The sequence below is a fragment of the Euleptes europaea genome, chromosome 5 (assembly GCF_029931775.1).
Source record: "Euleptes europaea isolate rEulEur1 chromosome 5, rEulEur1.hap1, whole genome shotgun sequence".
Lineage (NCBI taxonomy): Eukaryota > Metazoa > Chordata > Lepidosauria > Squamata > Sphaerodactylidae > Euleptes > Euleptes europaea.
The window spans coordinates 35114948-35137583 of record NC_079316.1 but is presented as its reverse complement, the minus strand read 5'-3'; the positions used below and the strand labels follow the sequence as shown (position 1 = coordinate 35137583).

At 39.8% G+C, this 22636-nt stretch overlaps 1 protein-coding gene across 1 annotated transcript in view; it reads left to right on the top strand.

Annotated features, from left to right (window-relative positions):
- Nucleotides 1–17580, top strand: part of FBXO36 (F-box protein 36) — a 44128-nt gene extending 26548 nt beyond the window's left edge. Inside the window, 3 exon segments of the mRNA XM_056850404.1 lie at nucleotides 3513–3621; nucleotides 11563–11735; nucleotides 17349–17580. Coding sequence (XP_056706382.1) covers nucleotides 3513–3621; nucleotides 11563–11735; nucleotides 17349–17519 — 453 coding nt within the window. The 3' untranslated portion in view covers nucleotides 17520–17580.
- Nucleotides 17581–22636: the final 5056 nt, after the last annotated feature.

The window sequence follows — 22636 nt, the reverse complement described above, 5'->3', positions numbered from 1 at the left end:
CAGCAGCGGCCAGCATACAACAGCGGCCAGCATACAACTTGGCTAGACTTTTACCAGGGAGAGGTTTCCAGGGAAGGGAAGGTGGGAAAGCTGAGCACCAGTTTGTGTAGTGTGGTTAGAGTATCAGACTAGGATCTGGGAGACCCAGGTTCAAATCCCTATTCTGCCATGGAAGCTTGCTGGGTGACCTTGGGCCAATCACTCTCAGCCTATTCTACATCATACATTGTTGTGAGGATAAAATGGTTGCTTTGGTTCCCTATTAGGGAAAAAAGGTGGGGTATAAATAAAGGTGAACAAGGGGAGTAGATAAAAGAAAGGTTGGTTGGCGAGCGGGAAGGAAAGAGGGAAGCAGGAAAAGGGGAGAGGATGTGGGGGCTGCCAGGAGGAGAGAAAGAGGACATTGTGTGGGGAAGAGGATATAGGGAGAAATGAAGTGACTCCCACAAATTCTTGCAGGTTACCTGGTTGTTGTTTTTAATAGTAGACACCATGGAATGTGTTGCCTATTTGTAATATTAGGTGAAATTACTGGTAGACTTTGCTCTGCTTGCTGGTAGTAGATGTTACTGTAGTGGCATCAGAAGTCAATTTAGCACAACCATAGTTATGGACATATGTACAATCAGGTCACCAGTAGTACACAGTTTGCACTGTTTGTATTATCAGTGATATGGTGTGCAAGAAATCAAAATTCTTTGATAAGTTGTGGCCTACAATATTGTAAAGATAAACGACTGCTTTTGGAATAGACAAAGAAAATATGTGTTTTGTTTATTACTTTTTCAACCCACCCTTTCTTTCAATATGGTTGCCAATTCCAACATGGGAAATTCCTGGAGATTTGAGGGTGGTGTCTGGGATGGCAGAGTTTGGGAAGGAGCAAGAGCTCAATGGAGATATGATGCTGTAGAGTCTGTTCTTTGAAGCTGCCCCTTTCTCCAGGGGAATTGATCTCTATAATCTGGTGATCAGTTGTAACTTCAGGCCTCACCTGGATGTTGGTAACCCTATCTTCCGAGCTGCTCAAGTCAGTGCAGCAACCTTACAAAAATCCTGTGAGGTAGGCTGGTCTGAGAGAACATGACAGGCCCCAAACCATCCAGTAAATTCATGGCAAATGAGGATTTGAATCTGGGCCTCCCCCCATCAAACATTCTAATCACTGTTCTTCACACAGTAACGTTAACTGGATTCTGAACCAATTATGGTTGTAAATAATAAAGCTGCAATAACTTGTTTGCTTATAATAGTAAATTGTTTAAATAGTACTTTGAGACTACTTAAGGTTGCAGTCCCATTCTAGTCTTTAATCCCCTGAGTTGTTTAACTTTTCTTTATATATTTCCTGGAATTCCTGAATGCTGAAAAGAATTCTGGAGTTCTAAAACAGAGAGTGTTATGTCTGTCTTCAGTCTTACTTATTAAAATTACTTATTACTACATTACCATAGTCAAGCTTCATTACTTGCTTTTTGTGACAACTTGTCTGATACTACTGAAAATATAAAAGGTGAAGGCAAACAATATCATTAGAGACAATTGAGGCATATTGTGGACATCTAAGTGTCTGGGTGTGTGATGTTTTAAAATATATATGTAAATTGTTCAAGAAGTTGCCGTTACTGTATCCCAAGTTCATTTGAGAATAAAATGTCTTCCATGGATCTATCAGATCAGCAGAATTACAGTTTATTCCAGCACTGAACCCACAGTTTAATTTAAACCAGAAATGTAGGCCCTGGCACAACTCACTGGGAATATATAGCTACATTGACACAAGTTTACTGCAGCTGAAGCATTTCCTTAGACATGTTTTGAAAAGAATTTTCTTAAGTTATCTTTACAAATGAGTACTATTTTTAAACAGTCTGTAATTACCATACATCTTACTGGGTTTTGTTTTTTTTAATTTGAGAGTGATGGAACTTTCCTATTAATTTAATGCTATTCAAGAACAAATGTTTTCCAAGAAATGAGTGTGAAAAAATATTCCCACACAGTTTCTATATAGTAGTCTGTACTAAACACAAGGCATCTAGTTTGTTTCTGTTTATTTTATTTATGTTATTAGATTTAGTCAATGTGTAATAGAGAATCTCAACAGAGCCCAGGGCCACTGTGGCAGTGCAAGGCCAACAGAACCAGTGTCAAATCAGAGAATCCCAGCAGATTTGTTTGTTTAAGGACAGGGAGCTACTTTTGCAAGCCAAGTAGAACCAACTGTTATGTGCAGAAGCTCAGCAGAAAAAAGGGCCACTGTGGCATAGCAAGCCCAACAGAAGGAATATTAAACCAGAGCCCAATGGAATAAATTGCAATATACAGAATGCCCAGCAGAACCCAGTTGCCACTGTGGCGGTGCAAGATCAACAGGACTAATGCCAAACCAGAGAATCACAACAAATTCAAGCAAGGGATGTGGGGTTTGCAAGCCCAAAAGAAGAAATGGCAATGTACACAATGCCCAGCAGAACCTAGTGCCATTGTGGCAGTGCAAGCCCAACAGAAACAAAGTGAAACCACAGCAAAACAAATGCAATCACTCAGCAACACTGTAAAAACTCAGGAAGGGGAAACAAAGTAATTCTGGTAAATAGTGGGGGAGGGGAAACCTTGAAACTGACCAAAAACACTAGAAATTGACACAAGTGGCCTGGCAAGCCCATAGACCTCCCCCCCTCCCCCCCGCGACTCAAAAATGAAGGGGCTCCCGGTCTTCCCAATAAATCCCAAATATTTCCAGGATTTTTTGGGACCAATTTTTCAGTATCCCAAAAAATTCCCAGATATATTTGGGAAACTGAACATACCCGGAAATACCAGTAAGGTATCTTTCAGGGATATTTTTGGCTTGGGTGTATCTGAATGCACACACCTAATTAAAACTGATCTCCAAACTACAGAGGTCAGTTCTCCTGGGGGAAAAATGCCTGCTTTGGGGAATGGACTCTATGGCTTTATACCCCACTTAGTATCATACCCCACTGAGGTATCTCCCCTCCCCATACCCTGCCCTTTCCAGGCTCTACCCCCAAACTTACAGGAATTTCCCAACCTGAATTTAGCAACCCTACTTGGTAACATCTAGATTAGATTACTGCAATACTCTCTACAAGGGTCTTTTCTTGAGAAGTGTCTGGAAGCTACAATTGGTACAGAATGCTGGATGGATTGATTCATAAGGACCACATCATTTTAGTCTTGTTCCATCTACATAGGCTTCAAATTTGCTTCTGGGCCCAATACAAAGTGCTGGTGTTTATCTTTAAATACCTAAACAGCTTGATACCAGGATATTTTAAGAACAATTATAGTAATCTTCACAGTCCTTGCTTTGGGTGCCCCTATGATCTGAGGCAAGATGAGTGCCAACCCAAGAAACACTCTTCTTGGTAGTGGCACCATCTTGTGAATCAGATGGGGCTTCTTTTAATCTTTACTTATATAATCATCTTCATTCTGGATAACTTCATTCTGTTTTAACACTTCCCAATATTTTCCATTTATAGATAGTTTATAGATGGTGGAAAATTTCTCTTCGAAGTGAATTTCGTGAAGCAAGACCTGGAGAACTCAGAGAATCTCATGAGGACTTTTTGGATGACCCTTCTCTGCAAAGTAAGTTATAGAAACATAATCAGATGGATATGTATATGGGTTTTAAGAGATCTTGATTAATTACATTTTAAAGATGATCTGTAAAGATGTAATGTGTCTGTAACGATCAAATACCTGTTTCCTGATAAAAGATGCCAGCCAATAGCAACACTAATAATCTGGCTTTCTTCCATCAAGGAGGCTGTTTTTTTACTGTTTCCAGTTAGAGAAGTACCCATTATTGAGTGGGAAGAATTGTTACCACCTTGTAGATTCATATTTGGTTGATTTGAAACATACAACCTTTGAATTTGATGAAGGTCCATCAAAAAATAATCCTCCCTAACTTTCTGTCTCCATGCAAGTATGCACTTTTTATAAAATTCAGAATCTTCTTTGAGGCACTTATTTATTGATGCTAAATCCTTTATCTCAATTTAGATTGATTGTCTGCAGAAGAAGAATATTCTGAAAGGAAGATCTGGAGATTCCCAAATTATCTTCTTAGGTTTATATTTTCCCAATTACTAAGTTCAGATGAACTTTAAATGTGTCAGACTTTATCTGAGATGAAAATAGAAGCAAAATATTGATGTAGAAGCAGCAAGTATTTGCATATGAAGCATCAATATAAATTAAATGGAAAAGTCAACTGAAGGTTTTCTTTTTGGTTTACAGTATTACATAAATTCCATTTAAATGTGCATTTAGAACACACGTGTCATTTTATATGCAATCAAGCTCTGTGTTCATTTTCACAATTACTACAACCAAATTCTTTTTCAGTAGCTGAGATAGGATGAATGCACATAATTGACCAAGAAATGGGGGACAGATGTGGATGGAGGAAATGGGGAACCTTGCTATAAGAAAATAGCCATGTTAGAGGGCTCATAACAGAATCTTACCAGAAATACTTTCAAAGTAAAAGAGAACTGCAAAGAATTCAGAAACAAAAAAATAAATTAAAAATCCGTAAAAATCTTCACTCTTTCACACAACTTTTTAAAAAAGGACTATATGAATACCTGTTCTGGATCTATACAGAAGCCTGTTCTGGATCTAATCAGCCAGGGAGCCCACAGCTTTAAAATGCTTTCTGAAAAATATAAAAGTAAATATGGCTCAAAGTTGGCACTATATTAGATGGGTGTTACATTGCACACAGATATTATGTCATAAACAATTTAAGTACCCAATATGTGTGTGTGAGCACAAAAAATCATTCTAAAAAATGAGGAGAAGGCCTTTACAGTAATTACTAGATAATTGAAAATTGATTTCTAAATGGGTATTTGATTACATCAGATGTCCAAAGCCAATGTTAAGACCAAATGTGCACAAACCAAGCTTGTTACTGGACTTGCATGCTCACCTCACTCCTTTCCCCCGCCCTTCTTTTACTAAGAATCCCAGTAACAAACTGACTCCATTTGTCCAAGCTATGTGAATGCAGGTGCATGGATTAAATGAAGATGATTTTCTCCACAGACCCCAGGATCCTAAACCTGGAGTAAACGCTAGTTTAGAATTGTGGTTTGTGTGTGGTGTAATGAATAGTTATTCTCTAACTGCCTGCATGGTGTAATGAATAGATTGTTGTACTAGGAGGTGAACATAAGAATATAAGAAAAGCCATGCTGGATCAGAGCAAGGCCCATCAAGTCCAGCAGTCTGTTCACACAGAGGCCAACCAAGTGCCTCTAGGAAGCCCACAAACAAGACCACTGCAGCAGCATTATCCTGCCTGTGTTCCACAGCACCTAATACAATAGGCGTGCTCCTCTGATACTGGAAAGAACACGTATACATCATGGCTAGTATCCATTTTGACAAGTAGCCATGGTGGGAACCCCAGGTCCAAATCCCCATTCTTCCATGGAAGTTCACTGGGTGAACTTTGGCTTGTCACTCGCTCTCAGCCTAAAGAACCTCACAGGGAGGAGGGGAAAGACATTGTAAGTTGCTTTGGGTCCCCCTGGAGAGAAAAGTGGGTATAAATATATAATTAAATAAACAAAATGGGACATTCAACAATGGCAGAGGCGCACGCTGAGTTTATGCAAATCCTAAATTAATGTTGGCTTGTTGTGACATCTGAATTAATATTTAAAATGGCTTTATTATTGCTAATGATCTTACCAGTTTATCAAGTTAAAGTGTCCATAATATTGATGGATTTTCTGTAAATGTGTTCTGTTATTATGTGTTTTACATCTTTGGCAACTGGTGGTTAAAAAGATAATAATAATAAAGGTAGTTTTGTTAATAATAAATAATAAAGGTAGGTTTGTGTTTTATGCTGTGGTTTTGAATTGTAAACCACCTTCAGCAGGACTCTAAAGAGGCTGAATAGATGTATTATAAACAAATGAATAAATAAATAATATAACTGAAGCAGAATTCCACTAGCTCTTCTTAATGATTTGCTGACTCGTGTTGGTTTAAGGGTTTTTAGCTCACAAGAGTAACTATGTTCTACATAATAACTAGTCTTGTTGAATTTGGTTCATTTTGTGTTGTTGATGATCTATGAATGTGCAGTGAAAACTCAATATTATCTTTCAAAGGAGGCAGTCCAAATGGTTTAAGGCTCCTCATTCCTCTCTCTCTTTCTTTCTCTCTTTCTCTCTCTCTCACTGAGACTAAAGGCAGGTGACATAATATCAGTCAATACAAGGAGACATCTAATAAACAATGTAATAGGACTAGGACTGCAGAAATCTGAAACCAGGCATAAGTATTAAACATGACATGTTAAATAATGCAAGATGGTGTTGCATAAGTGGAAATATAATGTAGTGAGAGCAAAATAAAAACTTACAGCAACAGATAATGCATAGCAGTAGTATAGTCCACAGTCCTGTTCGCTCTATTGAGACATCTTCCTGAATCATTCTGTCATATGCAGCCCTGTTTGCTTTATAAAAATGCCCTCCATAATAGTTTTGTTTTATGTAGTTTGCAGAAAGCCAGAAGTATGGGATCCTTCCTGATCTCTTCAGGTAGGCCATTCCATAGAGTAAGGGCTACTCCAGAGAGTGCCAGTACCTTCAGTTGAACCCAATAACTAACAGGAAGCCAATTGAGTGACTACAGGATGAGTATACTATGCATGCACCACCCTGTATTTTTAGCATTTCTAGGTTTTTGTACAATGATGCACAATCTAATTTCTTCTGCATTTCAGTTCCTGAAAGAATTGTTCGTGTTTTGTACTTCATCATTTAATGGGCATCAGTGGTGCCAAGATCGTTTTATTGTTCTATTTCTAGGTATAATAATTGGCTGGTACTTAAATTTTCCTTCAGTGCTTCCTTGGAAGAGAGCACTTACATAATTGTGAGTAGGTGATATGTCACTCTGTGCAGATTCAAGATACAGTATATGCAAATGCAGCAAGAAGTTACCCTGGAACGGGTGTGGAAAAAGTACGGTAATTTATGCATTTATAGTGGAGCTATCTGTATACAATCTGTATACTGTATAATCTCAGTAACAAGCCATAGTCAAGATTCACATCAGGTCCTTGCAGAAATTCAACAGAGATGGAAGTTCAGAGAAATTAACAGTAGATAAGCTGCTAATCCACAATGAATAACAGGGCAGAGGCTTCATGGCGATCTAATCAGGATCAACAGCCAAAAGATTATTCCTTCATCAGGACTGAGAGATGGCTTACTGGAGCTCAGAATGTAGACAGGCCCCTAGGGAACTGAGTTGACAAAAATCAGGAGACACTTGGAGGCAACAGGGGATAGGCAAGGCTGAGTTAGAGGCTTGAGGAAAGTGGGAGTAGTAAGATCTGGTGGCCCGAAACCATAGGGATCCAGGATCCACAGGAACCAGTTTCAGTGATTATGGACATGGTTAGTTTGGGAGGCTTTTTCTGAGAATATGGTCTCTACCAAGCCATACATTATTCCCACAGTGATGCAGCAGAGAGGAGTCTTGGGCAATGAAGCCAAGGTTCTGCATGCAAAAACAACAACAACAACAACAACAATTCTGTATCAATGATGACCTCTGCTGCTATTCAGGTTGTTCCCATTTTAGAAAACATTTGCATTCAAACACTAGCTGAAACATGATTAATTGGTAAACAAGACCCTGAAAGAGTTAATGAGTGAAGTATTTACAAAAGTTCTTTACAGATGAAGATTTGATCCAAAGTCTTTGGTACAGAAATTGGAGAAATGCAGCATCCAGAGCCATTTGATTAGTTTTATCTCTGATCCTTAGGGATATTAATATTTATTAATGCTTGGTCTTAATTTTACAGATCTTAAGTGTAACAACATTCCTGAAGGCATTCACAGATATACTGATATAAAGTGCTTCTTATTTGCTCATTAGAACAATAAAAATAATTTTGTCAGCAAAACATGATGCAGGATTTAACGTGATGTGATGGTTAGAGTGTCGGGCTAGTATCTCGGAGACCCAGGTTGGAATCCCCACTCTGCCATGGAAGCTTGCTGAGTGACCTTGGGCAAATCACACACTCTCAGCCTAACTGGGTAATTGTGAGGATAAAATGGAAGAGAAGACCATGTAAGCTGCTTAGAGTGACCATTGGAGAGAAAGGAAAGGTATAAATGAAGTAAATAAATACAAGCATGCTGCTTGCAGAAGAAAGCTTATGAATTAAGCATTATAAATAAATGGGAACTGTTAAATGTTTGTAGATGCTTGTTAATAGCTTATAAACATCACACAGAACAAAGAACCCAAGACCATGTTAATGCTTATGCTTTGTTTCAACCCTTTGCATTGTTTACTGGATGTCCCATCCTGATGATTGTATTGAATTACTGCGATGGAAGGACAGGGGGAAGGTGCCTTTCCTTGTTGGGAAACTCCCTTGAATGAAGGGTTCCCTGGAAAGAACTGGGTAACAGCTGCCACCACTCAGGTACATCCTGAGAACATCTAGATCAACCCACTTTATTGACCTAGCACAGTACTAGACCAATAAAGAAATAACAGGGTGTAAACCCTGGAGAGCCAGCAAGGTGTAGTGGTTAAGAGCAGCGGACTCTAATCTGGCAAACTGGGTTCAAGTCCCCATTCCTCCATATGAAGCCTGCTGGGTGACCCTGGGTCAGTCATAGTTCTCTCAGAACTCTCTCAACCCATGCAGAGGCAGGCAATGGCAAACCACCTCTGAACGTCCTTTGCCTTGAAAACCCTATGGGGTCACCATAGGTCAGCTGTGACTTGACAGCGTACACACACACAAACCCTGCGGGGAATGCCTTATGAAAAACTATGTAGCCCCTGTGTACCCTGGCACGTAGGGAAGAGATTGACAGAAATAGCCCAGGTAATCATACTGTAACAAGTGGGAACCTGCAAGGATTTGTGAAAGGCATATAATTTCCCGCTCCCCCACTATTTCTTCTTTCCCTTTCCTGAAAGCCCCCATAGCCTTTCCCTTTTTCCAGCTTCCTTCTCTCCTTCTAGGGTTGCCAACCTCCAGGTGGGGCCTGGAGATCTTCTGGAATGAGGTTTGTATAATGATCTGTCTTGCCCATTCACGGCTCCAGTCACTGGATTTAAGTATCCAAAAATTTGTCTGACTGCTATTAGAATATAAAATAAACAAAGCCAAACATTATTTTTATAAAGAAACTTGTCATAAAAGGGGGGAGGGTTGGTTGGATTCAAAAAGGGGTAGAAAAAGGGAGACAAAACAAAATACCGGGAAAGCGCACAATAACACAATACATCCAAAAGAAAGCCAATGGAATCTGTTTATATTGATGAAAAAAAATCAGGTACAGATAACTGAATGCTGTAAATTTTAATAGGATCTTGACTGTGAAACTGTAAGAAAGGTTTCCTCATGGCTAAAACAGACATTCCAGGTTGGAACTTATAATTCTGTAATAGTGAACACACACTTAAGAAGAAAACTATTACTCTGCAAAGCAAGTGTTAATGACCTTCTGGTCCCATACTGTTCCTCTAAAAGGAAACAGCCAAATGTTCTGGGAAGTTCATAAACAGGGTAGGATGGTGATAGTCACTTTTTGGCTTGATTCAGATGATCTTGCAAGCTCTGAGTTGGAGGATTAGAGTAAGTTGTGAGCTCATGGACACTGTCCTCCCCTTCTGCGTCTGCATTCTCGAGGTTTGCTATGATGTGTAAATCAGCAATAGTTATCTCTTTCCTTCCAAGCCAGAATCAGCAATCCACTTTAACTTATGTTTTTTTAAAAAAAAAATCTGGTTTGGAGGGGAAGAGCCAACTATAAAAAACAGAAATTTAAAGGGAAGTCATTCTTGAGCGGTGAGGAAAGAGCATACTGCTTGTTTCTAATCATAAGCCTTTGTATCTTCTTGTCTCAGTCAACTGGAAATTACAATGAAATTGCCTCTGGCTATAGTCACTAAATGTTGACAGGCTATTGATATTAATTGTTGGAGGAAGCAGCCATTTCATGTTTGCTTCCCCATGGAAGCCATTTTGTGGTGGCACCCACTTCCCATTCTTGACCTTCTAAAAGTGCCCACAGACTCAACAAGATTGGCGACCCTTGACCTTGTGTTCTAGTGGGATGAAAGTGAATAATTTTTATCAGCGAAACCTTCCAGATAAAGATTTAGCTGATTTAGTTCCAGTATATGTATACGAAACTTAGTGTCATCCCCATCTGTTTGGCCTTGCCTTGTTGGTTCCTTGGCTCATAGCCTCTAGTGTACAAATTCCCCCATTTACTTTTTTTTGCTGTTTATGAACTATATAAGGACTATTGGGAAACTGGGGCAGTAATAAAATAAAAAGAGAAATCACTTTGCCTACCTTTGGACTTTCCTAGCTGTATATTTTTTTCTTTTTGCACAAGTAAAATAGGATCCCAGACTTATTAGATCAATAATAACCAACTTTCTAGAAATTTTCTCACATTCTACTTGAGGCAGTGTATTTAAAGTGCTTTAATAATATAAAGTTCTATAGAAATTGTCAGGTATTGTTATTTTGTTACCTCATTCACAATTGAGCATTCTTATAATTTCATCTCATGATGCAACATGTCATTTATTAAATGTGCAAGCAATTACTCTAATGGAAATGACTCACATACAACCATATACATATTAAGGATTCAGATATAGATGCAATCTTCATTTAACTACATCTTGAAAGCATTTGTAATTATCTTAACATCATTCAAACCAGTGTGTAAACTGTCATTCTGAACATTATCACCTTGGAGCTAGAGGCATATGGAAAGTTTGGGAGTAAGACATTTGTTTCATGGCATTTGTTCTTAATTTGTTTTAATCTGCCCTGAGGACTCATTTTATGGACAGAAGGACAGAATATCAATGTTTTAACTTGTAAATAAACGTGCTGATTATAGGTACAAACTGCCCTCATCTGTTGTTTACAATTATAAATTTGATCTTAGCTTATCCTGTGCAGCATTACTTGCTTGTCAATCTTGAATTGCTAGATAGAAGTAAATAAAATTCTGTTCATATGTAACAACAACAGTAGGGACTAGGGAAGCAAGGTTTCTACAGGTGTTAATTTTCAAAGGGCTCTAGAAACTCAAACTTCTCCAATGGTTTTGCAACATTGATGTTTTGAAGGATTGCATTTGTATAACATGCATATTTTTAGCAAAGTTCTGTCCAAGGTTTGTCATTAATGTCAGTGGCTGGACACTAATGGTATTCAACAGCATAACTAACTTTCAGACTTGGGAAGAAATAAGTAACTTCAAATGGCCACTTTCTGCTATGATCATCTGTAGGCTTTGCCATATATATATATATAAACCTGCTCACCCTCAAAGTGTTTACCATGTAAAATGCAAGTTTATAATTAAAACCCCTTGGAAGAAGGGATAAAAATGGATGAGTAGATAAATAATTACATTTAGAAAAACGGTTGGGTTTTTTAAAGCGCGCAATAGAAATCTCTTTGGTTTTATTTATTTTTTATCGCAGTTCAAATAGCCTATATCTTTGGACCAGGAATTCTGGATCATGTCTTCAATCTGTGCCAGGGTAAATTTGATTTCCTGGCACGACTTCCTGACCAATTGCTTCTGTGCATCATGGCCTATTTGGATCTTGAAGATATTTCCCGGCTTTCTCAAGTATCTCACAGATTTGAAAGGGTAAACATTTCTTTGAAATTAGTTAGATTTCAGTTCCTTTTCAGCATAAATAATCCTTGTCTAGAGATTGGTACTTTCAATTGGTGTTAATTTCTTATTTATACAATATCCTGTGACCTATGCAATCATCACAAAGTCTCAAATAGGCTGGTGCAATATTTCTGATGAATATACATAACGGTGGAAAGAAACACGCATTTGGAAGGACTAGGCATGTTATTTGGATCATTCCACAACAGGTCATCTGTCATACATGTGTTCCTAGGCTGAGAAAGCTGACTCATGATGTGGACAGCATTACTACACTTAGCTAATCCAGTATAGCTTTATGTTATAGGTTGCAATCCTAAGAACTCTTTCCTGCAAGTAAGCCCCAGTGAACAAATTGGGACCTATTTCTGAGTAGACCTGCTTATGACTGCTCTCATAATGTTACTTATCCCAATATTCACAGTTGTTCCTGTTCTAGGCATGCATCTTATTCTGCCTTGCCTTATTTATTCAAATTTTTATTTATTCAAATTTATAACCCGCCCTCATCCCCAGCGAGCCAGGCTCAGGGTGGATAACAATAATTAAAAACAGATTACATCCAGACTACATCTAAAACATCCTTAAAACCATAATCATTAAAACCATTAAAAACCCTACTCAGATAGCCACTCTAGGTGCCACAGCGACAAATATTAGCTGATCAGCCCCCAGATTTCAAAAGGGGGGCGGGATGGGGAGGCTAGTAAAGATGGATCTTGTTTTTGCGGCTGTCCTCAATTACAGGCCCAGCGGAATAGCTCCGTTTAGTCTTCTGTTTATGTACTTTCAGTTCTCTGTGTGTGTGTGTGTGTGTACACACACACTCTCACACACAGACATATATATGCCATTGCCTGCCTCCATATCATGCCCCTAGTATTCCTTGCAGGTCTCCCATTCAAACACTTGCCAGGATCAAGGCTTACATACACACATTAGAAATAATCTATTTGTGTGTCATGCAAAAGCAATGTCAGAAGGGATTTCATGGTTTCCTAAGTCTCTCTAAAGTTTTAATGATACATATCTATTGCGGTCTGGTAATCAAACCCTAAACTGAGAAATTTAATCAAGCAACATAGCAGGAAAAAGATATATTAAATGAGGATTAGGGATTCATATTTCCCACTGTAAAGTCCAGAGGAATCAAGCATTTATAAAGTTTTCTAAAACTAATGGATAACTGACTGTTCACCATCTCATAAAACCTGCATAGTATCTGCTTTACTGATTTCTGCAAGGTAAGGGCTGTGATTGACTTGAATACCCCAGGCTAGCCTGATCTCGTCAGATCTCAGAAGCTACCAAGCAGGGTCAACCCTGGCAAGTATTTGGATGGGAGACCTCCAAGGAATACAAGTTCAGTACAATGGGACCCCCTCCCCAGTGCTGAATAGGGACAGGTGCTAATTTTCACTACAGATGCTAATTTTCTGCCCCCAAAGCATTTCCACTCTGCCATAATTAAGCTGCATTTTACCTTTGCATCCTTTACAAGTGTTCTTTACAACATTCCTCCCACACTGAGACACAGCATGGTGAATTGGGTAAGAGCGGTGGACTCTAATCTGGAGAACCAGCTTTGATTCCCCACTCCTCCACATGAGTGGTGGACTCTAATCTGGTTAACTGGGTTGGTTTCCCCACTCCTACACATGAAGCCTGCTGGGTGACCTTGGACTAGTCACAGTTCTTTCAGAACTCTCTCAGCCCCACCTACCTCATAAGATGTCTGTTGTGGGGAGGGGAAGGGAAGGTGATAGTAAGCTACTCTGAGACTCGTTAAAGGTAGAGAAAAGCAGGGTATAAAAACCAACTCTTCTTCTGACTGGAATAACAGGACTCAAAGATCTCCATTCCTACTGATGTCTGATGAAGGGAGCTTTAACTATCGAAAGCTTATACCCTGAAACTCTTGTTAATCTCTAAGGTGCTACTGGACGCAAAACTAAATGTTCGACTGCAGAACAACACAGCTACTCTCTGAAATGATCTTAAATGATTACAAACAGCAAGGGCTGGTTTTTTAAAAATTGCCACTAGAGGGAGCTAAGCCCTAATGCAAAAGAGGGATTCAGAAAAGGACATGCTATACACAAAGGAGGGAAGGAAGGCCACATGGTATAGCCCAATCTCAGATCTCAGAAACTAAGTGGGTTGATTTTTGGAAGGGAGACCACCAAGGAAGACTGCAGGGAAAAGAACCGGGAAGGTACCTCTGCTTCTCCCTTGCCTTGAAAACCGCTTAGGGTCACTGCCACTTGCCAGCACTTTACAGCACTCTTTCCTTACCCTCTTCTCCAATTACATAAAAACTATTTTGCATGAAGCTGGAATAACAGGAGTCAAATCAAATCAAATTTATTTAATACAGTCCGAGACCAATAAAAATAGAAATCAATACAATAATTCAAACTTCCAAAATATAAATTAACTCATGATAAAAAAAACATTTAAAATGGTAGAATCACAGAATTATGCAATATCTTATAAAACATAGCTTAAAAGCCTATAAATGGGAGCCAGCGTGGTGTAGTGGTTAACAGCAGTGGTTTGGAGCGGTGGCGTCTGATCTGGAGAACCGGGTTTGATTCCCCACTCCTCCACATGAGCAGTGGAGGCTAATCTGGTTAACTGGATTTGTTTCCCCACTCCTACACACGAAGCCAGCTGGGTGACCTTGGGCAAGTCACGCTCTCTCAGCCCCACCTACCTTACAGGGTGTCTGATGTGGGGAGGGGAAGGGAAAGTTATTGTAAGCCGGTTTGATTCTGCCTTAAGTGGTAGAGAAAGTCGGCATATAAAAACCAACTCTTCTTCTTCACCCAAGTTTCCTAATCTTGTAGGCTAAAAGTTATTGCTAAAAAGCCTATATATGGCTTACCCAAGATTTCCTAATCTTATAGGCTGTCCAACCAAATTTGGTGACCTTAAAAGTGATCTCGATTCTTGTCTGCTAACATTAGTGAGAGGAGAGTCCTTCTATTTTTACCGGCCTGCTATTAAAGAGATGCACTGTTCTGCAAAGTAGCAATCATGAGCAAAAATGAAAAAAGACTCCTGTTATTTTCCAGCTTCATGCAAAATAACAGGAGTCTTTTTTCATTTTTGCTCATGATTGCTACTTTGCGGAACAGTCCATCTCTTTAATAACAGGCCAGTTTCTAAAGGCCACACTTGAACCCTAATACTGCCTCCTTCCCGTGTCCTATTGCAATCTCTGTGGTATGCTTTTGGGCAAGCTTTTGAAAATGGTCACTGTGCATCAGTAACAAGTTATGAAGGGAACAGATCTTATTTGGTGGCCCTGGTCCAGCTTTAGAAATCTTTTTCCTGGAAGTCCACTCGCCTCCAGGCCTGGGTGTTTTCAGGAAGCAGTATAAGCTGTTTTCATTTTGGCAGGCATCTGAGATAAAAAAAGGTATTGACCTAAAAGTGGTATTTTCTGTATGCTGTTTCCATTTTCAGTTTATTTAGTTATTTCTAATTGTTGTGATTTCTATCCTGCTCTTTCCCAACAAAGTGAGGTTCAGGGTGGCTAACATATATTCATAAATCAGTATATAAACATACCCATAAAACATATACATATCAATATTAACAGTTAAAACCTAATTGCCTGAAAACACCTAAGTACCTATAGGCCCATTCCTGAGCCTAAAGGACGAAAGTCGTTAGGAGGCCAGGAAGGGGCTGCGCTGACATTCTGGCCCCTTCTCTGGCACCTGTGTCACTTACACTACCCAGGGTAGCACGGATGCTGGAGGGGGGGGGCAGACGCCATCCTCCCAATGCTGACATGACAGCGCGACTCAGGGCGCCTTCACAGCCTCACGCCACATCCGGATGGCACGCTTCTGTGCACCGTTCTCCCAGGGGCATTCCCACGCAGGGCCAGTGGAGGAGCTGCCTTTAAGCGGCCTTCTAAGGCCTTTCGGCCCGGGAACGGCCCCTTTCCCTTTTCTTGAGACACACCATCTTTTTAGGTGGTGTATCCCCATGCAACCTTATGGAGTGGTTGCATGGGCTTTTGAGGGAAAGGGAAGGTTTCAGCATCAGTGGAGGGGGGGGCGAAACCTCCAGTCACCGGCACAGCCCTTCCCCTCAGGAATGGGCTGCCAATGTACCTAAAAGATGGCACGCTAATAATAAAATTTGCCCTTAAAATATTATCACCCGTCCAGGGGGAAACCTCCTCCTGTGGTTGATTAAAAAAAAAAAAACTCATATCACCGCAGGGGACATAAAGCTCTGGTAGGATCCAGCAGGGGAGGCCAGTTGCCCTCAACCATAGGCCTGGAATAAATTGGAATATTGTAGTCTGGGGAGGGCAGAAGCTCAACAGAAGCTCAACAGAAGCTCAAAAGCTGTTTATGCAGAAAGTCCCAGGTTGCATTCTAGGCATTTCCAGTGAAAAGGATCTCAGATATTAGGCCATCTACCTTTGTCCTTGGATAGAAGCTGACAGTCAGAGCAGACAGTGCTGATTTTAGATGGTTCTGTATAAGCCACCACCACATGTTCATCCAATCTTGAGTGCTTTGAGTTGACTAGGGGAAATAATTACTAAGCTAACCCATAAAGCATTGTATAGGCAACATTCAGGTACATAAGGGCCTTTCAGTTCACTGAACTTTTAAGTATTAGAAGTCAAAGATAGGGCTTGCATTTTTAAATCAGTGGTTGAGATCCAAATGTCTGCTTAAGAACTGCCCTCTGTGGCAATTACATATGGCCAGCAGTTTCATTGCCACCACAAAATCCTCAGTACCTTACAATACGTGGTGCAATGCTATGTATAGTTACTCCAGTCCAAGTCTATTGGTTTCAGTGGGCTTAGCCTGGAATGCCTTTGCAGATGAATGCACTGGCAGAGTAGTACATTTTTGTCAAATATGATTATATGTACTCCTTTTTATTTCAGGGAGAAAGATGTGGTGTTCATGATATGGGTTATACGTATCATGTGCTACATGTTAGACATGCCCCTAAGGATAACAGAGATAGTTTTGTGAAGACTGAAACTAGACAGTATGTCACAGATACTACTTCAAACTTTTGAGCCTCCCATTGTTGGTATACTATGTGTGAAAAACAGAGATACAATTTTCAGTGCATTTTTTAGTTGGCCATGCAGGAAGGTGGGTTTACAGTCACACTTCCACATCCCTGTGCTTTTCTCCCTTGTGAAGACATGCATTCTCTCTGAAGTGCATTCTTAGACTTTCACCACCATGTTTCTTCATGGAATTGTACACACGTGGCCATGACCTCCCCTCCCCACCCGCCTTTTAGCATTGTGAGCTCTCCTTACAATATGGGGGAGGGCGGTCCTGTCAGTTTCACAATGCAGATTGTTTTACTGGCCTTACTCTGCTCTATGATACAGTTGATCAGGAGATACTTCTGTTAAATTTCAGCAATGGTTATCCTCCATTTCTCTCTGCTTTTATCGCAGCCACTGCTCAGAACAGAAGGGTGGATTTATTCCTTTTATTTTGCTTCTGATATGGGAAATTGATTTTTGTCTGGATAGTGTTTAAAACTTACTAACACCGTTCTCTTTTCTTTTATAAATAGATATGCAATTCTAATGAACTGTGGGAGATGATTGTGCAAAATATGTGTGGGCACATTACTGAAGAAATGACGGCACTGGGTCGTGAAATAGGCTGGAAGCAGTTCTTCTTCACTAATAAACTTCAACTCCAGCTCCAGCTCCGAAGGAGGAGACAGAAGGAAACAGACTGAACAGAAAGGAATAAAGTTATGTTCTTCCTAGTGGCAACTGTTATAAAGTGGAGATTTGTTCTAATAAGAGCATTGTGTTTTGTTTTATTTTTAGAAGAGATTTAAGTTAATAAGGATTAGGAGATTTAAGTTAATAAGATTTATTTGGTAACAACATAATTCATAGAGATTTCTTTTCATAGTCTCTGAGGTGCTTCATATGAGGGTTCTGTGGAGCTCCAGAATATTCTAGAACTCTAGTTTGAGAATTGGAGCTTGAATCCCTTACCCTTATCCCTCTGCACATGCCTTAATGGGAGGAGCAATGTCGTTTTCATTCACTTCTCTTCTGCTCACCTCATAGCAAGCAGTTCCATGACCGTTCTTCTGAGAATTTTTTCTCTTCATTTTTGTCCTTTCTCATTCCTAAACTGAAATATATATGCAGTTAGTTGATCTTCCCTTCCCATTTCCATCTACCCCATTTCTATCCTTGAAGGCTTAAAGAAAAGCAGTCCAGTTATATAGCATCAACCCTAACTGCTGCTTGAGGTCTCTCAAAATCTACGGCAAAGAAAGTTAAAGTCAAGGTATTTCACAACGGAAAAGACACATATACATATTTTAATAAGTATAAATGTCAAAACACAGAGAAAAATCACCAACAACCTAAACACAAAAAGAAACCTGATGTCTCCAAGTTGTCCATATTGCCTAACTCCCCAAGACAGCCGGTCTTAGAGAAAAAAAGCCAAGATTTTTACTAGTTACCAGAACCCCTCTCCTCATTCACATGACAACGTAGACAGTATAACTGCCATTTTGAAAGGACAAATTGATGATGATTGCCTCTTCAATACCAGATCATTCTTCCTGACTCAGGAAGAACCTGTACACCATCAAACATGATCTTGGAATCTATGCAATACAAATGGTTGCTCTGACAAATTCCCCATTCAAACAACCATCATAGAAGGTTTTGGAAGCTGTTCCACTTGCAATTCACCACCTTCTTTTGCATATGGAGATGAATGAAAAATTTTAGGTGGCACATTAAGTGAATATTCAAATTGGATACCATGTGGAAGTTCTCTAACCTATAGATGGGATTTTGCTATGGGAGTCTCCAGATCTCTAATAAGAGGCAGATCCAATTTGCTGCTGGATCCGTATTTACAAGGTGGAACTCTGTTCTTCACAGAGCTGCTTTTGGTCCCATTGAGGAGAAGGGTGGGATATAAATGAAGTAAATAAGTAAACAAAGTAATATCTTGCCCTTAAAAATACGTTCTTACAGCATAAGTTGAAGGACATTACTAAACTGGTACTGAGGTTTATGAAGTTTGCTTAGCTGGATTAAAAATGAAGCTATTTTAATTGACTTTTGAAACAATTTTGGAAGATAGGACCATTGTATTTATGCCTTCTTAAGCAACCAAATATGAATATAGATTGCTTTTTAACAAAAAATATAGCAAGAAAATCCGAAACAATGCTTGTCCCTACATACTGGTCATTTCCAACCTTACATAGACTTATGTTGAAACAAAGATAAAATCCTTGGTATGCTTCTTGTACCAATATCTACAAAATTCTAAGAAGGTCAAGAGCAGCAGGGAAGGAATGGCATTGTTGAACATTTGAGTGTCCCCATGTCAATGAACTAATACACTTCAAATAACATAACCTGAGCAAATACTTGCAGTATATAAAGTCTTTACCCTTATGCAATCCATTAAAGTGTTCTGAAATGCTTGCTAACAGCTAGTACCACATAGAACCATGAAGTGGGCCCAAGACTTTCTCATGGGGCACCTAATAGCCTCACCTTGAGATGGAATTTTATTTGATTTTAATTTCCTTGGATGATGTTAACGGGCTCTGGACCTAATTTAAATTGAAGTCTCTCTTCTGCTTTTTAGCTCTAGGCTTGCAAAGGGCTGGGGGTGCCCCAGTGTGGCAACACATGGCCCCTGGACTCCAAGGGCATTGGGGGTAATGATTGAGTCACCAATGGAACTTTTTGCATAAGAGAATTTCATGTCTCTGTCTGTCAGATCAAGCTTTTAATTCTTAACATTATTTTCTTCATGCTTTAAGGCAAAGTATTATTCTAACAATGGGCTTAATTGTAATTTGTCTGCTGTAGCTTTCAAACAAAGTTCACATTTCTATTAGTAAAGTACAGTTTAATTTTTCATATCTTACACAGGGCATTTTGTGTTGTCATTGTGTTATAATAATGAAGCTCTTCTTGTTAAGATTGACTTTAATTCAGAGCAATGGTATTAGTTTGTTTTGGTGTTACATTCAAATGTTATCTTGTAATCAATTTACTGATTGACAGATGTTATCATATTTTGCAATCTACTTTCTGATAGAATGAAAAATATTTTTTATCATACTTGTACTGTAATCTACCTTGGGTCCCAGGGAGAAAAATGTACTATAAATGAAAATAATAATGCATAATAATGTGCTTATGTTCTACATGTTCAGCTCCAGACCAACTGATTGGTGCTGGGTGGGGGTCCTGGAAAGTAAAGGATCTTTTGAAGGTATGCAAGGTATTGGCTATCACATACAAAGCCCTTCATGGCCTTGGTCTCGCACATCTCCAGGACTGCCCCTCCCCATATGCTCCACCATAATAGCATTGCTCATCTGAGCAGGGTCTTCTGTAGGTAAAGGAAGTCCCCTGTGCAAGCACTAGGTCATCCCTGACCCATGGGGTGATGTCACATCCTGATGTTTACTAGGCAGACTTTACGGGGTGGTTTGCCATGGGTTTCCCAAACCATCTTCCCTTTACCCCCAGCAAGCTGGGTACTCATTTGACCAACCTCGGAAGGATGGAAGGCTGAGTCAACCTTGAGCCGGCTACCTAAAACCTACTTCCGTCAGGATCAAACTCAGGTCATGAGCAGAGTTTGGACAGCAGCTTACCACTCTGCGCCACGGGGCTCCTGCACTTCTGTAGGTGCTACCCTACAAATGGACAAAATCAACAACTGCCCATACACAAGCATTATCTGTTGTTGCCCCCACCTTGTTTAATGGCCTGCCTGATGTGGTTAGGAAGGCTCTAGTCTCCTGGCTTTCCACAAACTGCAAAACTGAATTATTCAGGAAGTCATTCTTACACAGGTAATAGTGATGTACAGTAACAAAATGGTTCAGAAAGATGGTTTGGCAAAGAGATAGAACTTTTGGACCATGCCACTGTGTATAGCACAACCTGTGTGTTCATGTATGATCCTACTATGTAATATCTGCATTGATGAATGTGTCATGTTAATGCTTACGCTGTTTCAGCAGTTTTGAATTTCTGTTTGATGTCAGATATCTGCAATCCATATTCTATTGCACTTATTATTGGGTGGCCCATCCTTTTGACTGTATTGACTTACACTGTGTAATCTGCCTTGAGTCACAGTGAGTAAGCCAGACTATAAAAAACATAAATAAAGGCATGCCAGAGTTCAAAAGTAAGAGAGAGACTGTTTTGCATCAACAGTTATGTCCCCATTCTGCCACCACATGAAGAGAATCACTGGTTGGCTAAATGACTGAGCCAACACATTGTGCATTTTACACCATGTTCTCAAATATTACAAAAATATTAAAAATCATGTACTTAACTCTTTTAATTCTGTGTCTTATGGTGTTGTAGATAGTTTCCTTTTTAAAAAAATACACAGTATGGGAAAGCCATGTTCATTTTACACACTGTTCTGCCCTTACACTGTTACAAAACAAGTCATGACTTCTGCCTTTCACATAAATTTCAGTCAAGCATTGGATATTGTGTTTGATGAAGTTGCTTCTAAAACAAAGTTACAAACCTTTGACCAATTTCACCCAATATTTTCTAGCCCTGTCCCTGAGAGAAACAATGAATGTTAAGATATTAAAAGAACAAAACCGTTTGAAACTATACATGAACAGTAAGACAATCAGGAATTTGAAAATCTCTCTCTCGCAGCATTCATTACGTTGGAAAACCCCTTGGGAGAGTCTTAAACTACATGTCTCAGAGGCAGTAGTAGTATATTGTACATGATTAAAAAGATGTAGCCTTTGGCAGGGAATCAGAGGGCATTTATTTCAAGAATTGCTTGATACATGGATGAAATGTTTATAGTCAGAAGCAAAATGCCATGCACTAAGAGGCCAAATGACACATCACCGTACATTACTTGTATGTAAACTCCCCACGGCAGTTGCCTCCAAGTAAAGAAGCCATCAGGAGCAAGTGGCAGATTCGCAGCAGACAAGATGGGTATGGGAGCTTAACTCCTTCCCTTCCTTCCTCTGGAACTCTCCCCTCCCCCAGCCATTGTTCCCTCTGTTGTGTTCCAAACATGTTTGCAAGGAAATTGGACAAGTGTTTAATGTGACTTGGAGAGAGTTCCAATAGAAAAGCACTCAATGAAGAAAAGATGAAGGGGATAGGGGAGGGAGGTGGAGAGAATCTCTTCAAGCGACCTGTATTGAGCTTCAGTCTCCTCCTTTGTTACAGGTATTTAAGTTTAGGCATAAAAGAAGAAAAAGAGTTGGTTTTTATACCCTTTTCTCTACCTTTAAGGAGTCTCAAAGTGGCTTACAATCACCTTCCCCTCCCCACAACAGTCACCTTGTGAGGTAGGGGGCTGAGAGATTTTGGAGAGAAGTGTGACTGGCCCAAGGTCACCCAGCAGTCTTGATGTGTAAGAGTGGGGAAACAAACCTGGTTCACCAGATTAGAGTCTGCCGCTCATGTGGAGGAGCGAGGAATCAAAGCTAGTTCTCTAGTTTAGAGTCCGCTGCTTTTAACCAATACAACACCTTGACATGAGCCTTTGGAGTTAGCCAAAAGGGCATTGGATCAAAATCTGTCACCTTGAGTATGCCAGTGGATCCAGAACCACCCCACACATGAAGCTGCCTTATACTGAATCAGGTAATTGGTCTATCAAGGTCAGTATTGTCCACTTTGACTGGCAACAGCCCTCTAAAGTCTCAGGCAGAGGTCTTCTGCCTCATCTCCTGCCTGATCCTTTTAACTGGAGATGCCAAGGACTGAACCTGGGACCTCCTGCATGCAAAGCAGATGCTTTCCCACTGAACCCCAGCTTCTTCCCCATGATGCTGGAGTA